At 38.9% G+C, this 18,208-nt stretch overlaps 1 protein-coding gene across 2 annotated transcripts in view; it reads left to right on the forward strand.

Annotated features, from left to right (window-relative positions):
* Cenpi (centromere protein I) overlaps nucleotides 1-15,584 on the forward strand; it is a 62,781-nt gene extending 47,197 nt beyond the window's left edge. For both annotated transcript variants that reach the window (XM_075958791.1, XM_075958792.1), the window contains 2 exons: nucleotides 14,233-14,274; nucleotides 14,895-15,584. In XM_075958791.1, coding sequence (XP_075814906.1) covers nucleotides 14,233-14,274; nucleotides 14,895-15,029 — 177 coding nt within the window. In that variant the 3' untranslated portion in view covers nucleotides 15,030-15,584. The remainder of the gene's footprint in view (nucleotides 1-14,232; nucleotides 14,275-14,894) is intronic.
* The last annotated feature ends 2,624 nt before the right edge of the window (nucleotides 15,585-18,208 follow it).

Genomic DNA, 18,208 nt, shown 5'->3' on the forward strand with positions numbered 1-18,208 from the left:
ACTGACAGTTGTCAAACTTGAGCTAATCATCCAGCCTCGTCCCCTGAGCTGGGATTACATCTTTTGCTAAGTTTATTATATAGGTTATTTTTCCTGGTGTTATGGTAACTGGCATTTATCTTCAGATTATTCATTACTACTGAATAGAAATGCAATTGAAATAAAGTTGATTTGTGTATATAGATTTTATATATTCTGCAGATTTATTCAGATGTTTATTAGACATGTCTTTTTGTGGGGTTCATAGGATATTGTCTGTATAAATGTGTCTTTTTTCTTACCCCAACCCTTTCTCCCTTTTCTTTTTTTTTATCTGGATGCCTTGTCTTTCCCAATTTGATTGCCACAGAACTTTAGGAACAGTGTGGGAGAGAAACAGTGGCTACTTGATGAGAGCTAGACTGTTTGATTTGCTACCAGGATGGTAAGGGTTTGTTTGCGTGTCCCTTTCAGGCTCAGGGACCTCCCTTCTATTTCTAGTTTGTTGAATGTGGAAAGATTGTTGAATGAATAAGTGTTGGGTTTTGTGTAATTTTTTTCTCCTACATCTATAAATGTGATCATATGGGTTTCTTTTGTTTTCTATTTTTTGAAGTTTGGTTATTTTCATGTGTTTGGTGTTTTGTTTGCATGTATATCTATGCACCACATTTGTGCAGTGTCCACAGAAGTCGGAAGAGAGTATCAGACCCCCCCCACAAAGGGGTTAGACTGGGGTTATAGACAGTTGTGAAGCATCATGTGAGTACTGGGAATCATACGTGGGTCCTGTGCAAGAGCAGCCAGGGTGCTAAGCAATGGAGTAAACAGCAGCCACTCCTCTGTGGTATTCTTATGGCATATTACATTGATTGATGTGTGTGAGTTGGCATTCCCAGAAAAAATTCCTCTGTCATTGAGGACAAGTCCTTCTATGTGTTGCTAGTTTTAGTAATTTATATAATTTTGTGTGTATATTCATAAGATATGTTGGTATTTTTCTTGTGGTATCTGTCTGGTTTTGACTTCGGGGGAGTACTGAGATCAGGGAAGAAGTTTGGAAATGTGCTCTCCTCTCCTACTTTTGAAAAACTCGGTGAAGAGTTGGCATTCTTTACATAGTTGGTAGTGAAGTCACTGGCCATGGGTGTTGTAAAAGTCATTGGTTCTTTTAAAAAGTTGTTTCCTAAAAGAGAAGAGGTTAATTATTAAGTTAAAAACAGATTTATTTACAGAAATAATTTATATAATAGAGATATAGTGGTAAGTATATAGTTTAGAAATGATAACTCATTAAACAAACAAATTAACATTTCCTTTAACTCTGGGCTATATCCAGTCTGTTTTGCATGAATTGTTTCCTGACTTTGTGACTGGGGTCTCTCCTCATTGAAAAAAATGATTCTGATATTAAGTCATACTTCCTTAATGCAAAAGTCTATCAACATAATGCAACATAATGTCCCATTGCTCAACATTTGGTGCATTTTAAGTGTATTTTTTAAATTTATTTTATTTTTGTATATGAGTTATGATTATATTCCCTGAACGTATATATATACACACACACACACACACACACACACACACACACACACATACATACATACATACATACATACATACATACATGCATGACTGATGTCCTAAAAGGCTATCAAAGGGAATTGAATTCCTTGGGACTGGGATTATAGACAGTTGTGAACTGCCATGTGGGCAGTGCTGGGAATTGAACCTGGGTTTTTTAGGAATAGCAGGCAGTGCTTATAACCACTGAACCATCTCTCCAGCTCCAAATTTGCCGAATTTTTGCTTCATCTTAATTATTAAAGGAGATACTTAATAAATTTAGAAGTTTAGAAGTTCTTTTGAGATGGGTCTCATCAAAATTAAACACTGATCCAAGTCAGATTCTTTCCTTAGGTCTATAAATGATGTTATAAAAATTGTGTATTTGCCATGCATGGTGTAGCATACATTTAGTCTCAGCACTTAGGAGACAGAAGCAGGTTGATCTCTGTGAGTTCAAGGCCAGCCTGGTTTACAGAGCGAGTTCCAGGACAGCAGGGCTACATAGAAAAACCGTGTCTCAAAACAGCAACAATAAAAATATGTACTTGCAGCCGGGCGGAGGTGGCACATGCCTTTAATCCCAGAACTTGGGAGGCAGAGTTTGAGGCCAGCCAGGTGTACAAGAACTGTACTAGTTCCAGGAGAGACTCCAAAATTACAGAGAAACCCTGTCTCAAAAAACAAAAAAAAATATGTATTTGCTAATAGTAACATATGTGAAAACTCAGTTCTCAGTTGAGCACAAATATATACAGAATGTATGTATATATGTTCTGAAATTCTTTTTCATTGCAAACTCATTTCTTATCATTCTGTTCTTTGGATTTTATATATCACATTATTAATCTTTTGTGCATGAATTTTTATAATTTAGTTAATGTACCATACAAGTAAGAATTTAGTTTTATGTTGCTGCTTTTTTAAAACTGAGAATATAGCCAGGAGGTGGTGGCACATACCTTTAATGGAAGCACTAGGGAGGCAGAAGCAGGTTGATCTCTGTGGGTTCAAGGCCAGCCTGGTTTACAGAGTGAGTTCCAGGACAGCCAGGGCTACACAGGAACCCTGCCTCAAAAAAAAAAAACCACCTCAAAAACTATAATTATCATCTGAAAATGCATATATTCTTTTTTATTTTTATTATTTGATAATTTCATACATATATAATGTATTGTTCTGAACAAACTCATCCCCTATTTCCCCACCATCCTTCCTACTTCATTTTCTGTCCTAACATCATGAGCTTTTAAATCACTGTCTACTTGGTGCTGGCCATATGTTCATGGGTTGGTAGGTCCTAGCTGCTCATGTCCTGCCTCCCTGAAGAAACTGTCACTACTAATAGCTCTTCGGCTATACCAAGATTTTGTGTCGCTTGGTCTTTGACAATTCTGTGAATGGTCTATTAACTGCTGTGAGTTCATATATGTGATGGCCTGTTGTGTCCTGAAAACACAGTTATCCACTGCCTCTGGCCTTACAGTCTTTCCACCCCCTCTTCTTCAACTATTCCTAAGCCTTGGGAGGAGGGGTTGTATACAGATACCCCATTTGGGGCTGGTCACTCTGTAGTCTCTTAGTTTTTGTATGTTGACTAGTTGTCAGTCTCTTTGTTAATCTCTCCCATCGACTGCAAAAAGGAACCTCTTTGATGAAGGTTGAGAGATGCACTTATCAGTGGGCATAGTGATAAACCATTAGGAATCAGTTTAATACTATGTCCACTTATCATAATAGTGCTAAATTCTCTCCTAGGGCATACGACCTCTCTAGCTCTTATGGGTCTGGGGTCACTTAAAGATTGGCCATGACCATGAATAAATTTTAATAAGAAGAGGTTTTATTAAATACTAGGGTTGGATGCTCCTGGCACCAGGACAGCTACAGAGAGCACTCTCAAGATGTAGCCCCTAGCCATATTAGCCCAGGACTTATAAAGGCAAAGCCCACAAGATTACATGTATTACACCTACGTGTAGGTAGGGTCTTGCAGTTGGCCTAGTCATCTTTTTGATCAGAGTAAGCAAATTTGATTATAAAAGCAGAAATAGTAGTTAGTCTTATGACTACTGTCTTGCAAGAATAGCAGATATTACAAGCCCAATCATTTTTAGCTTGTTATGCTGTGTTCAGTTGACATTTCTGAAGGGAAACAGAGGAGTGGATCTGGGGAAGAGGGGAGGGAGGGGAAACTGGGATTGAGATGTAATATATGAGAGAAAAATAAATGAAGGACACCCCCCAAAAAGCAAACGAAAACAGCCTTCAACATCTGTGAATAAAGGGAAGTGGGCTGACAGGGTTTAGCCTGTACAAGCCTAGGGCCACTTGTTAGAGGCAGCTTTGCCTTTTGGTCTCTCAAGCATAGTAAGACAACTTGTGATGTTAGCCATCACATAGTCCCTGGTCCTTGACACAGTTAAATGGTACCAGGCATGGGTTCTGTCTTGTGGAGCGTGTCTTAAAGCAAAAGATGGTTGATTACTCCTATAACACTTGTGCAACTATGGTACCAGTTAGCAGGCTGTTCATCACTGTGGCTCATAGGCTAGGATGGTATTTTAGGTCAGTTTTTGGGAGTTATTCTTGCCCTAGGAGAGCTCTTAGTTGGGCTATTTCCCTCTAGGAGCTAGCTGGCCTGTGGTTTACTTTCTTGTTCTTAGTTAAGAGAAGCTTTGTTTTGAGGAACACCACTACACTTAACATTCTCACACTGTTCCAAGTAAATTTGAGGTGAACTTTGCAGGTCATTTAATTAATTAGTTAATTAACTTTTAGACAGGGTCTCACTTTGTAGCAGTGGCAGTCCTGCAACAGAGATCCACTTGTCTCTACCTTCTCAGTACTGGAATTAAAGGTATGTGCCACCATGCCTGACTCATTTGTATTTTATTTTAGATCATTTTTATTTTATGAGTATAGGTGTATTTATTTATTTATTATGTATACAATATTATGTCTGTGTGTATGTCTGCAGGCCAGAAGAGGGCACCAGACTTCATTACAGATGGTTGTGAGCCACCATGTGGTTGCTGGGAATTGAACTCAGGACCTTTGGAAGAGCAGGCAATGCTCTTAACCTCTGAGCCATCTCTCCAACCCCGATTATATTTTGCTTGCGTATGTATCTTTGTACTGCATGAATGCCCTGGTGACATGGAGGCCAAAAGATGGCATTGGCTCCCTTGGGATTGGAGTTATAGATGGTTGTGAACCACCATATAGGTGCTAGAAATTGAACTCAGACTCTCTGGAAGAGCGGCCAGTGCCCTTAAATACTGAGTCAACTGTCCAGCCTATTTTAGTTCATATTTAGAGTACATATCCAGTGTACAAAGTTACAGAATTTATTATGACATTTTTCCATATGTATACCATGAACTTTGTTCATATTAGCCTCCGGTTAGTATTCAGGCATCTGTACCGGCCTGCCCTTGGGGTTCTGGCAGCCTATGTCCTCAGCTGTAGCTACTAAGAGCACATTTACTACGTTCCCTTTTAAAAGGCTCTGCCCACCCCCCACTCCCCTTTGTCTGTCCTTTCTATCCCTATCTATCTCTTTGCTCTCCCCTTTTCCTTCCCTTCCTCTTCTTCCTCTCTGTTGCTCCTTCTGTCCCCAGAGTCCTGTCTCCCCTTTCCCCTCCCATTTTCCATTTACTTTCCCCCAATTAAAAAAGTCTCTCCACCTGAGCTCTATCACATGTTGTCTCTCTCATGTCACTTTTTTATAAAGACACCACCTCCCATTACCCCTTGTTTCCCCCTCCCAAACAATCCCCTTTTACTTTCTTTTTTTAAAAAGGTTTATTATTTATACAGTGTTCTTCCTGCATGTATGCCTGCAGGCCAGAAGAGGGCACCAGATCTCATTACAGGTGGCTGTGAGCCACCACGTGGTTGCTGTGAATTGAACTCAGGACCTTTGGAAGAGCAGCTAGTGCTCTTAACCGCTGAGCCATCTCTCCAGCCCTCAACTTTCATGTATATATAATTCATGCTTATTCTCTTCTCCTCCCCACCTCAGGCTGACCTCAGACTTGCTATCTGACTGAGGATAATCTTGAAATCTTTATCCTCGTGTTCCTAACTTCCAGGTACTGGGATTATAGGTCTACACTATCACACTGGCTATATAAACGTTTTTAAATATATATTCTCCATATGAGAGCAAATGTGTATTAGTCTTTCTGAATCTGACTTGTTTTGTTGAATATGATGATCTGATTCCATCCATTTTCTTGCAAATGGTATGATTTTATTCTTTATGGATGAATAAAATTATGGTATACATAGCTCTCTGTAACTGCTTACTTTTATAGAAAACTCTGAGCCACTGTATTAGGCATGGGGCAAGGTAGAAGCTTCCAGTCTTTGGTATACCCCCGCTGGCATGGAATGTCTACCTAATAAACATGCTGGGACAAAGATGAGCATTCTGGTATTCTTAAATGGTTGCTGCTTCTCATGAGATCTTGGTGGAAAATGGAAGCCTTGGCCTCTTAACCATACTCTCTAGGAAGGAGCAGGTCACGGGTCCAGTGTCTCAGATCCTTGCTGTTTTGAGGTTTAATAAAAATTCTTTGGTAATGTTTTTGTTTCTAGTTGGTTTTTTAAGACAGGGGACTTCCTATGTAGTTCAAATGGACTTAAACAGAATTCTCCTGCCTTCCCAGGTGCTGGGATTACAGCTGTACACCATTGTGTTCACATAATAGATATTTCTGAATAAATGTTGAGACCCTGTTTCAAAACACACAAACAAAAATGCTTAATATCATTACATGGCTCGAATTCTTTGCCTTTCACTCTTGGACAAGTTTTTTTAAAAGCTTATTTATTTGTTTGTTTACTCTAGCTCCATGTTGAAACACCAAAATGTAGTTGGATGTATTTACTCTTTATTCTTTGCTCTTTTGGGGGGCAGCCACCCAGCTCCCCAATAATTCTTACACACGGAGTCATAAAGATCTTATGAATGCCCGGCCTTAGCGTGGCCTGTTTCTTGCCAGCTTTTCTAAATCCAGCGCCTTAGACCACTCGGCCACGCTACCTCCCTTGCCAGCTTTTCTTAACGTATATGAATCCATCAGCCTTCTACCTCTGGGCATTTACCTTTCTCTTCTGTAAGTCCCACATCCGCGGCTAACTGGGCAGCTGACCCTGAGCCTCTCCTTATTCTCACCTTCCTTCCTTCCTTTCTCTGGGGTTCTCCTTTTATTTATCCTCTCTGCCTGCCAGCCCCACCTATTCTTCCTCCTCCCTCACTATTGGCGTTCAGGGCTTGATGAGACCATCAGGTGTTTTAGACAGGCAAGGAATCACAGCTTCATAGAGTTAAACAAATTCAGCATAAACAAAAGCAATACATCTTTACTTCTTTGAACAATTGTTTCAGAGCAGAAACAAATGTAACACACTTTAAAATAATATTATACAACAGATTATGGGCATCAAGTACCTTGTTTAGATTTTTTGTTTTGTTTTTGAGACAGGTTTTCTTTGAATAGCCTGGTCTAGTCTCAAATCCTTAACCCTCCTACATGAGTCTCCTGAGTTCTGGAGTTAAGAATAAGTACTGCCATACTCAGCTCCCTTACCTGTTAAATAGGAGTGATGATATCTGCCTAATTATGTTGTAAACATTACATTCCATGATGGATGTGAATCTCTGTATGTTTGTCATAAAGTAATTGTTTAAATAGTATTAGTTATTATGTATTAATTTGGATCATAGTTCAAAACTATTTTGAAAATTTTTCAATGGTAGTCATTGCTTTTCAGTACTTGTAAGCAACAGTTGAAGGCCAAAGACCCTCCTCACCTGGGTTTATAGTGTGTGTTGGGGGGGGGGGGGTGGCGCAATTTTGGTTTTCACCAGTTGGAGAGTAAGCATACTGACATCTAGTGGCTGGGACCAGAGATGCTCTTAAACATCTTGGTGCATAGATATTTCCTCAAGACAGGTTTTGGTCCCTAATTATAGTCTATTTTAAAGTGTTTTGACATTCTATCTCCAACATGGATTTTGTTCTGCATTAGTGCTTAAAAGTCTGTTTTATTCTTTTTAGTGTTTGCCATTGGTATGATTTAATTCTAAAATTTTATCTTATTGATGTATTCAGTTATGAAAGTATTAAATCAATGAGATTCTCAGAATTAAAAGTCTCAGCCCTCGGAAATATTTTTATTAAACATTTTGCATTTCTTTATGTGGGGGGAGTTTCACACATGCCATGGCATTCCTGTGGAGACCAGGTGACAGTGTAGCTCAGTTCTCTCCTGTCACTCTATGGTCTCCAGAAATTGAACCAAAGTCGAAGCACTTTTACCCATTAAGCCATTTTGCTGGCCCATCTTGGATATATTTTGAATGTATATAGAAAATAAGCATTCCGTTTTTGTTGTTGTTTTTAAGGCAGGGCCTTCAAAAGTATGAAAAGATGCAGGTGACATCCCTCATACAGGTTTGCTGCAGAGAGCAATGGGAGACAGTGGGATGATTTTCCAGCATGGTTGTAATGTAGTTTGAGTCAGTGTTTAATGGTTATGACGGGTTTCCTTGTGGAGGATTGTTTATAAGAGAATGTCTGAGTAGAAGGAGAGACAGCAAGGCAGGACATTGTTGAAATCTAGATGAGATCCTGAGAGTGACTTTTTCCACAGAGACTAACAGGTGCAGGCTACTTTGACATGAGTGTAGAGAAGGCAGGAGTGCTGGTGGTCCTTTGATGGTAGGGATGAGAAAAGGACTTTTGTTTGGGTTGATGGATTCCATTTATTAGTAAGAGGAAGTCTTCTGAGAAAACTGAACATGTCTGTCTTGTTCATGTGGGAGGACAAGTTGAGACTGTGTTCTGAGCTACTTAATTTTGAGGTGACTGCAGACACTCAGGACCAAAAATTTAGGAAGACAGTTTGAAATAAGGGTTTGGAGCACAGAAGGAAGTTGGAAGTTAGAGAAATAAGTATAAAATGGAGTGAATCCGCATGCTCTGTGTGTCATCATTTCCCAAACCACATTTGATCACTTCCGTGTATATCAGAAATCAGCATGCAGCTTGTGATCGCTTACAGCCAGGTAGCAACCATGAAGTAGTCTATGCTGTTAGAGCATGCACAGGCAGGTGGAGTTGATAAAGTTGAAATACCTTAAGTTGAACCATCAAGTTAGAAAAAGTCTTTAAGTCATCTCTAAGTTGCTTATGCGGTATACTTAAGTTATACTTCTATTGTAATTACTTAACCAAACATTCCTTAATTACTTACTAAATATCCAGTAGAGAGTAAATTCTGTGTAAAGAGGTGTTACCCTAGATGGTTTAGGGAATGATGATAAGAAAAACATTCCTATATGTTGAGAACACACAGTGCCATTGTGCATTTTAACATTATACAAATGCTGGATGAACAACACTAAAGCAGAGAGTGCTGTGGGGGCTCCAGCAGGGCAGGCCGGCAGTCATTCCGTTCATATGGACTCAGCAGGCTGCGCAACACACAGCAATTCAGGTTCTGACTTTTGAAATTTTCTGTATCTTCCCCAAATGTGATTCTAGGCTGATTATCCATAGGTATGGAATATGTAGCTATGAAAGGTCAGTAACCATTACCTTTACATAAATGGGATGCTGGCATCAATAGCTTTTAGATTTTTTTCTTTTTTTTATTTTTTATTGAGCTCTACATTTTTCTTTGTTCCCCTCAATGCCTCTCCCCTCCCCTTTCAACCCTTCCACAAGGTCCTCATGATCCCAATTTACTCAGGAAATCTTGTCTTTTACTACTCCCCATGTAGATTAGATCTATGTAAGTCTCTCTTAGTGTCCTCATTGTTGTCTAACTTCTCTGGGATTGTAGTTTGTAGGCTGGTTTTCTTTGCTTTATGTTTAAAAACCACCTATGAGTGAGTACATGTGATAATTGTCTTTCTGGGTCTGGGTTACCTCACTCAAAATGATGTTTTCTAGCTCCATCCATTTTCCTGCAAAATTCAAGATGTCGTTATTTACACACTCCATTGTGTAAATAAATATACCACATTTTCCTTATCCATTCTTTGGTTGAGGGGCATTCAGGTTGTTTCTAGGTTCTGGCTATGACAAACAAAGCTGCTATGAACATATTTGAGCACATGTCCTTGTGGCACAATTGAGCATCCTTTGGATATATACCCAAAAGTGGTATTACTGGGTCTTGAGGAAGGTTGTTTCCTAATTTTCTGAGAAATTTCCACGCTGACATCCAAAGGGGTTGTACCAGCTTGCATTCCCACCAGCAATGCAGAAGTGTTTCTTTTACCCCACAACCTCTCCAGCATAAGTTGTCATCAGTGTTTTTGATCTTGGCCATTCTTACATGTGTAAGATGAAATCTTGGAGTTATTTTGATTTGCATTTCTCTGATGACTAAGGATGTTGAACATTTCCTTAAGTGTCTTTCAGCCATTTTAGATTCCTCTGTTGAGAGTTCTCTGTTTAGGTCTGTACTCCATTTTTTTTATTGGATTGTGTGATCTTTTGTTGTTCAATTTCTTGAGTTCTTTGTATATTTTGGAGATCAGCCCTCTGTCTGATGTGGGGTTAGAGAACATCTTTTCCCATTCTGTAGGCTGTCGTTTTGTCTTGTTGACCGTGTTCTTGTCTTTACAGAATCTTCTCAGTTTCAGAAGGTCCCATTTGTTAATTGTTTCCCTCAGTGTCTGTGCTGCTGGGGTTATATTTAGGAAGTGGTCTCCTGTGCCAATGCATTCAAGTGTACTTCCCACTTTCTCTTCTATAAGGTTCAGTGTGGCTGGCTTTATGTTGAGGTCTTTGATCCATTTGGGCTGGAGTTTTGTGCATGGGTCTATTTTCATTCTTCTCCATGTTGATATCCAGTTATGCAAGCACCACTTGTTAAATATGCTTTCTTTTTTCCATTTGATATTTTTTGCTTCTTTGTCAAAAATCAGGTGTTTGAAGGTGTGTGGATTGATATCCGGGTCTTCAATTGGGTTCCATTGGTCCTCCTGTCTGTCCTTATGCCAATACCAGGCTGTTTTCAGTACTGTAGCTCTGTAGTAGAGTTTGAAGTCAGGGATTGTGATGTCTCCAGAAGTTCTTTTATTGTACAGTAGCTTTTAGATCTTCTTAAGTGCTTTGTTGCCAGCACTATGCCACACACACATATGCACACACACTTTTGCCAACTTGTGAATACTTAGTAATACATGTTTATAAAAATGTTATGTGGTAAAAATATGCCTATACCTGAAAGAACTCATTCAGGACTACAAAATAAAAATGATAAACATGAAAAAGCATCACTGAGGTAAAGATGTAGTTCTGTGGCGTAGCACCTTCATAGCATGTACAGGGCCCTGAATTTGGTCCCCATTACTTCAGAAACAAAACAAATACCATATAGCAAAGACATTGCCCTGTACAAATTGAATAGCCCAGAATTTTCTTTTAGGGATAGTAAGAAGTACTGTGTCTGAGAATATGGTGATAGCTAAAGCCAAGGAAAGTATTTAGAGTTTTATAGAATCTACTGTACATATTGCCTACTTCACCAGATTCCTTTATCCCTTTTTAGCGCTTATTTTTGTACTCTTTTAAAATATAGCATTCAAAGTATTAGTCTTCATCTTTGCATTTTCCTACTCTTTTTGTTGACCCCCCCCCCCCACTTTCCAACTCTCATGTCCCATCACTTCTCTTCTGTCCTACCCCAATAGTCCCCACCTACTTCATGTCCCATCACTTCTCTTCTGTCCTACCCCAATAGTCCCCACCTACTTCATGTCCCATCACTTCTCTTCTGTCCTACCCCAATAGTCCCCACCTACTTCATGTCCCATCACTTCTCTTCTGTCCTACCCCAATAGTCCCCACCTACTTCATGTCCCATCACTTCTCTTCTGTCCTACCCCAATAGTCCCCACCTACTTCATGTCCCATCACTTCTCTTCTGTCCTACCCCAATAGTCCCCACCTACTTCATGCCACATGTATTCTTTTACTCTTTTTTCTTTCCCTCCTTCCTTAACACCCCAATTTCCTCACACTCCCCTTTCCAGTGTTATACCTTCATGCAGACATACACACATACAAAAATGAAAATCTAGGATTGGGGGGTTAGGCAGATGGACCAGTCAGTAAAGTGCTTAGAGGGCAACAGAACAACAACCCGAGTTTCATCCTCAGAACCAACATTTTAAAAATGCCAGATACACTTGTAATCCCAGTGCTGGGGAAGCAAGTGGATGGCTGGCTGGGTGGCCTGCCAGCCTGCTCTAATCCATAACCCCAGGTCACTGTAGAGATGCTGTCTCAACAACAAGGTGCTTGAGGCACCCTACCAGAGTTCTCTTCTGATCTCCACATGTGCACAGGAACGTTTGCACACAAATATACACATAATCTAGGATCCACATAGGAGAGAAGACATACAGTATTTTGTCTTTCTGAGCCTGGGTTCTTATGCTTGGTATGCTAATTTAGATTTCCATCTGTTTTCCGCACGTGTCATGATTTCATTTTTCTTTATGGCTGAGTAAGTTCAGTTGTGTGAATGTACCACATTTTCTTTAACCATTAATCGGTGTATGGATATAGAGGGTGTTTCTGCTTCCTGACTATTATGAATAGTGCAGTAATAGACATGGATGTTCAAGTATCTCATATTCATTTTCCATACTGGCTACAGCCGTTTACTGTCCAATAAGCAGTTGATAAGAGGTTTTCTTCTCCCAAATACTTTCCGGCATTTGTAGTCTTCTCTCTCTCTCTCTCTCTCTCTCTCTCTCTCTCTCTCTCTCTCTCTCTCTCTTGTTTATGCTTTATTTTTATTTTATGTGTATGGATGATTTGCCTGCATGTATGTATGTGCACCACATGTAAGGTACCCCAGAGGCCATAAAAGGAGGTCAGATTCCCTGCTACTGGGATTACAAAGGATTGTAAGCCACCAGGTGACTGCTGAGTCCTGTGCAAGAGCCGCAAGTGCTCTTAAGTGCCGAGCCATCTCTAGCCCTATATTTTTTTAATGTTGGTCATTCTGATTGGGTGATATGAAGTATCAAAGCAGTTTGAATTTTTATTTTCCTGATGGCTAAAGATGCCAAACACTTTGTAAAATAGTTATTAGCATTTGTATTTCTTCTTTTGAGAACTTTTTGTTGTTTGTTACCTTACTGGTTGATTAGACAATTTGTTTTTGTGATGTTTAATTTTTGCAGTCCTTTAGATCCTCACCTGAAATTTAGCTGGCAGAGATTTTCTCAATTCTCTACATTATCTGCCAGCAGTTTCTATTGCTGTGCAAATGCTTTTTGCAATTTATGCAATCCCATTTGTCAATTCTTGGGGTTATTGCCTGTGCTAGTGAAATCCCTTATAGAAAGGTCTTGCCTATCCTTATGTCTTGAAGTGTTTTCTCTTTAGCAATTGCAGAATTTCAGTTCTAACAATGAGGTCTTTGGTTCATTTTGGATTTAATTTTGAGGCGGGTGAGAGATTCAGATCTAATTTTATTCTTCTGCATATGTAAATGCAGTTCTCAAAGTAGCCATAATGAATGCCAAAAAGTCAAGTAATCCCTTACAGTATATTAAAATAAGTCTAGAAACCAACAGTAAGAGAAACTATACAGATACTTGGAGACTGAAAAATATAATTTTGAATGTATTGCGGAAATCAGGGAGGAAATTTTTAAATTCTTAGAATAAAATGAAATCATAGCACAACCTACAAGAACCTCTGGAACACAGGTAACTAAGCATTTCTCGAGGGAAAGCTTATAGCTGTAAGTGCTTACTTTAAAAGTTCATAGTAGGATCTGGAGAGATGATTCAGTGGTTATGCACTTGCTGATTTTGCAGAGAACCCAGGTTCTGTTCCCAGCTGCCACATGGTGTCTCAGTGCCATCTATAACTGCAGTTCTGGGGGACTCTGTCCTCTTCCGGCCTGTGAGCAGAGGCATGCATATGGTGTATTTATATCCAGACAAGCAAAACACCCATATACATAAAAAAACAACAAAACAAAACCCCACAACTTTTTAAAAACAGTGGTCTCAAATAAACTAATGGTGCAGCACAAGTTTCTAGAAACACAGTAAATAACAAGAAAATATAAAGATTAGGACAGAAATAAATGAAATACAGACTAAAAGAACAACACATAGAAACAATGAAACAAAGCTGAACTTATAAACAAGATTGACAAAGCCTTAGCCAAACTAACCTAAAAAAAAAAAGGCTGAAATTACTAAAGTCAGAGACGAGCCAGGTTTTGTTACAATTGACTTGAGTGAAATCCAGGAAAGATCAAGGGGACAGATCAATGTGGAAAACTTTGAAAATGTGCATCTTTTTCCTTTAAGGCATAATTCAAATACCACATGTCTTAGGGGAAGCGTCTTTAACACCCTGCATAACTACTTTTAACAGTTAAGTACAAAATAAAAAGAGAAGGTCATAGGTTAGGTAAACTTCGGTGCTCACTTATCCACTATGCTTTTATTGTTCCCTTATTTGTGCTTTTAGTGAGAAGGGAACCCAGGGGGTTGTAGCGAATGTTTATTCAAAGGGAACTCCAGAGTGCTGATGGGAATAGAACTTAGCAGGATGAATCGGGATGTGAAGAACCATGGTTGTTATCTAATGATTTTGCTAACCTGATGTGTTCATTTTAAAGGAAAGCCCTGAAGAAAGGACAATAGACCTCACATCTATTCGGGTAAATAAATTTGCTTTCATCACCGATAAGGATTTCATGTAGCTTAATCAAGAGATTTTTGTATGCCTTTACTTCCCTAGTCTTAGTTCTACTGGCTGCAAAAAAGGGAAAATAAAATGTTTGCCCTTATAATGCTGTCAAATAACTTTCATCCAGATTTATTGGCATAGACCATCGTTGACTCTAAGCTATAACTCTTCATAGTCTGACTCTTGCTATTCTAATCACTCGTTGTTTCATGTAATAGTAAATACAGTTGTATGTATCTAAAGTAAACCGGATGTAAGAACACTGGATCCAGTGTTCTCATTATCTTAGAAAATCTTCCTGTGCACACAGCAAAGACTGTGAGACATAGTTTCTGTGTTACCTATTTTAGATACTGAGTTTCTAGAGTACGAGAATGGTGGCACTTTTGCACTTCACAGTACTTTGCTCTGATGAATGATTTGCCAATATAATTAAAGCAATATTTAGAGCACTTGAATTAATTTAGTGACTTAGCTCTAATCATGAACCTTCTAAGTTGATGTTTGCAATATGTATTCAGAATGTTGTAAACTAGGCAGGAAACAAGGACTCATGTTCAATAAGTAATTTTTTCTTTTTTGTACCTGCAGGGGAAGAAATGGAACTGGTATTTGGACTATTTATTTTCAGAGGGTTTTCAAGGCCTGGAACTTTTCATAAAAAGTAGTATCCGTCATTGTGCTGGACCGCAAACACGGAACAGAAGCAAAATGAGTGAACATTAGACGAATGTTGGCATGAGCAAAGTGGACACGCTGAACCAAATTCCTCATTGCAAGAGAGGCCAAGCAGCTCAACGTGAGGTTCCATACTATTTCACAAGCCAGCAGCTGTGTTCAAGGAGTACGTAGTCTATCCTGCTCAGGAGAACCTTTGTGTGACTAACGTAATTTTTTAAGCATTCAGATTTTAGCTAACTTCTTCTCGGCTTTCTAGTGGGAATTTTTATTTGCTCTGTTAGTAGAAGAGAGCAAGTGATATAAGATACTCTGCAGACATTCTCATGCAAAACATGCTGTCATCTCTGAAGTCCTGCGGATATTTTCTGGTTTTCTCATGTGAACTCCAGCAGCAGCAGCGAGTTACTTATAATAAGATGCGGCACGGGTGCAGCCCATTCCCGAGAAGCTGATACTATCTGGGCCTGCACTGGCAGTATTGTATGTGGAAGGAAGGGTAGGGGATGAAAAAAAAATCTCTGATTTTATTGGTTTAATTTCCTGAAACCATTTTTATTATTTGAGTATATATGTGTATGTATATATTTATGTGTATGTTCAGATTTCCAGTCCTAAATAAATTAACTTCAGTTTTACCTTTAGGAGTAATTTTTTTCATTGATTTTTATTGAGCTATATATTTTTCTCTGATCCCCTCCCTTTTACTCCCCTCCCCTTCAACCCTCTCCCATGGTCCCCATGCTCCCAATTTACTCAGAAGATCTTGAATTTTTCTACTTCCTATGTAGATTAGATCCATTTATGTCTCTCTTAGCTCTCTTAGGGGCCTCTTTGTTGTCTAGGTTCTCTGGACTGTGGATTGTAGGCTGCTTTTCTTTGCTTCATGTCTAAAAGCCACTTATGAGTGAGTACATATAATATTTGTCTTTCTGGGTCTGGGTTACCTCACTCAGTATAATGTTTTTTTAGCTCCATTCATTTGCCCGCAAATTTCAAGATGTTATTTTTCTCTGCTGTGTAGTACTCCATTGTACAAATGTACTACATTTTCCTTATCCATTCTTTGGTCAAGGGGCATTTAGGTTGTTTTTAGGTTCTGGCTATGACAGACAATGTTGCTATGAACATAGTTGAATACATGTCCTTGTGGTATGATTGAGCATCCTTTGGATATATAACCAAAAATGGTATTACTGGGTCTAGAGGAAGGTTGTCTCCTAATTTTCTGAGAAATCGTCATACTGATATCCAAAGGGGCTGTACCAGCTTGCACTCCACCAGCAATGCAGAAGTGTTTCCTTTTCCCCACAACCTCTCCAGCATAAGCTGTCCTTGGCCATTCTTAGAGTGTAAGATGGAATCTCAGAGTTATTTTGATTTGCATTTCTCTGATGACTAAGGATGTTGAACATTTCCTTAAGTGTCGTTCAGCCTTTTTAGATTCATCTGTTGAGCATTCTCTGCTTAGGTCTGTACCCCATTTTTTTATTGAATTATTTGTTGTTTTGATGACCAATTTCTTGAGTTCTTTGTATATTTTGGAGATCAGACCTCTATGATGTGGGGTGGTGAAGATCTTTTCCCATTCTGTAGGCTGCCATTTTGTCTTGTTGACTGTATCCTTGTCTTTACAGAAGCTTCTCGGTTTCAGGAAGTCTCATTTATTAATTGTTGTTCTCAGTGTCTGTGCTGCTGGGTTATATTTAGAAAGTGGTCTCCTCTGCCAATGTGTTCGAGTCTACTTCCCACTTTCTCTACTATGAGATTCAGTGTGGTGGTTTTATGTTAAGGTCTTTGGTCCATTTGGACTTGAGTTTTGTGCATGGTGATAGATGTGGGTCTATTTTCATTCTTCTACATGTTGATATCCAGTTATGCCAGCACCATTTGTTGAAGATGCTTTCTATTTTTCCATTTTATATTTTTGCTTCTTTTCAAAAATCTTAGGTGTTTGTAGGTGTGTGGATTGGTATCTAGGTTCTTGGATTCGGTTCCATTGGTCCTCCTGTCTGTTTTTATGATAATACCAGGCTGTACTGTACTGTACTGTAGTAGAATTTGAAGTCAGGGATTGTGGTTTTCTTTATTGTATATGATTGTTTTGGCTACCTTGGGTTTTTTACATTTCCATAAGCAAAAACTCAATAAGTTGAGTATTGTTCTTTCAAAGTCTGTGAAGAATTTTGCTGGTATTTTGATAGGCATTGCATTGAATCTGTAGATTGCTTTTAGTAAGATTGCCATTTTTACTATTTTAATTCTACCTACCCAAGAGCATAGGAGATCTTTCCATTTTCTGGTGTCCTCTTCAAAGAAAGAAATCATCATACAGGTTCTTGTCATACAGATGTTCCACTTGTTTGGTTAGAGTTACTCCAAGATATTTTATGTTATTTGCAGCTTTTGTGAAGGATGATGTTTCTCTGATTTTGTTCTCAGCCCATTTGTCATTTCTGTAGAAGAGGGTCACTGACTTTTTTCAAGTTAACCTTGTATCTTGCTACATTACTGAAGAGAAGTTCCTTGGTAGAATGTTTGGGGTCACTTATGTAAACTGTCATATCATCAGCAAATAGTGAGAGTTTGACTTCTTCTTTTTTGATTTGTATCCCCTTGACCACCTTTTGTTGTCTTACTGACAACAAAACTAGAACCTCAAGTACTATATTGAATAGATATGGAGAGAGTGGACAACCTTGTCTTGTTCCTGGTTTCAGTGGGATAGCTTTGAGTTTCTTTCCATTTAGTTTGATGTTGACTTTTGGCTTGCTGTATATTGCCTTTATTATGTTTAAGTATGTTTCCTGCATCCCTGATCTCACCAAGACCTTTATCATGAAGGGGTGTCAATTTTATCGAAGGCTTTTTTGACGTCTAATGAGATGACCATGTGGTTTTTATTTTTCAGCTTGTTTATATGGTAGATTATGTTGACAGATTTTCGTATGTTGAACCATCCCTGCATCTCTGGGATGAAGCCTGCTTGACCATGGTGGATAATTTTTCTGATGTATTCTTGGATTCGGTTTGCCAGTATTTTATTGAGTATTTTTGCATCGATGTTCATGAGTGAGATTGGTCTGTAATTCTCTTTCTTAGTAATGTCTTTGTGTGAATTGGGTATCGGTATAATTGTAGCCTCGTAAAAAAAAGTTTGGCTCTGTTCCTTCTGCTTCTATTGTGTGAAACAATTTGAGGAGTATTGGTATTAGTTCTTCTTTGAA

The sequence above is a fragment of the Microtus pennsylvanicus genome, chromosome X (assembly GCF_037038515.1).
Source record: "Microtus pennsylvanicus isolate mMicPen1 chromosome X, mMicPen1.hap1, whole genome shotgun sequence".
Lineage (NCBI taxonomy): Eukaryota > Metazoa > Chordata > Mammalia > Rodentia > Cricetidae > Microtus > Microtus pennsylvanicus.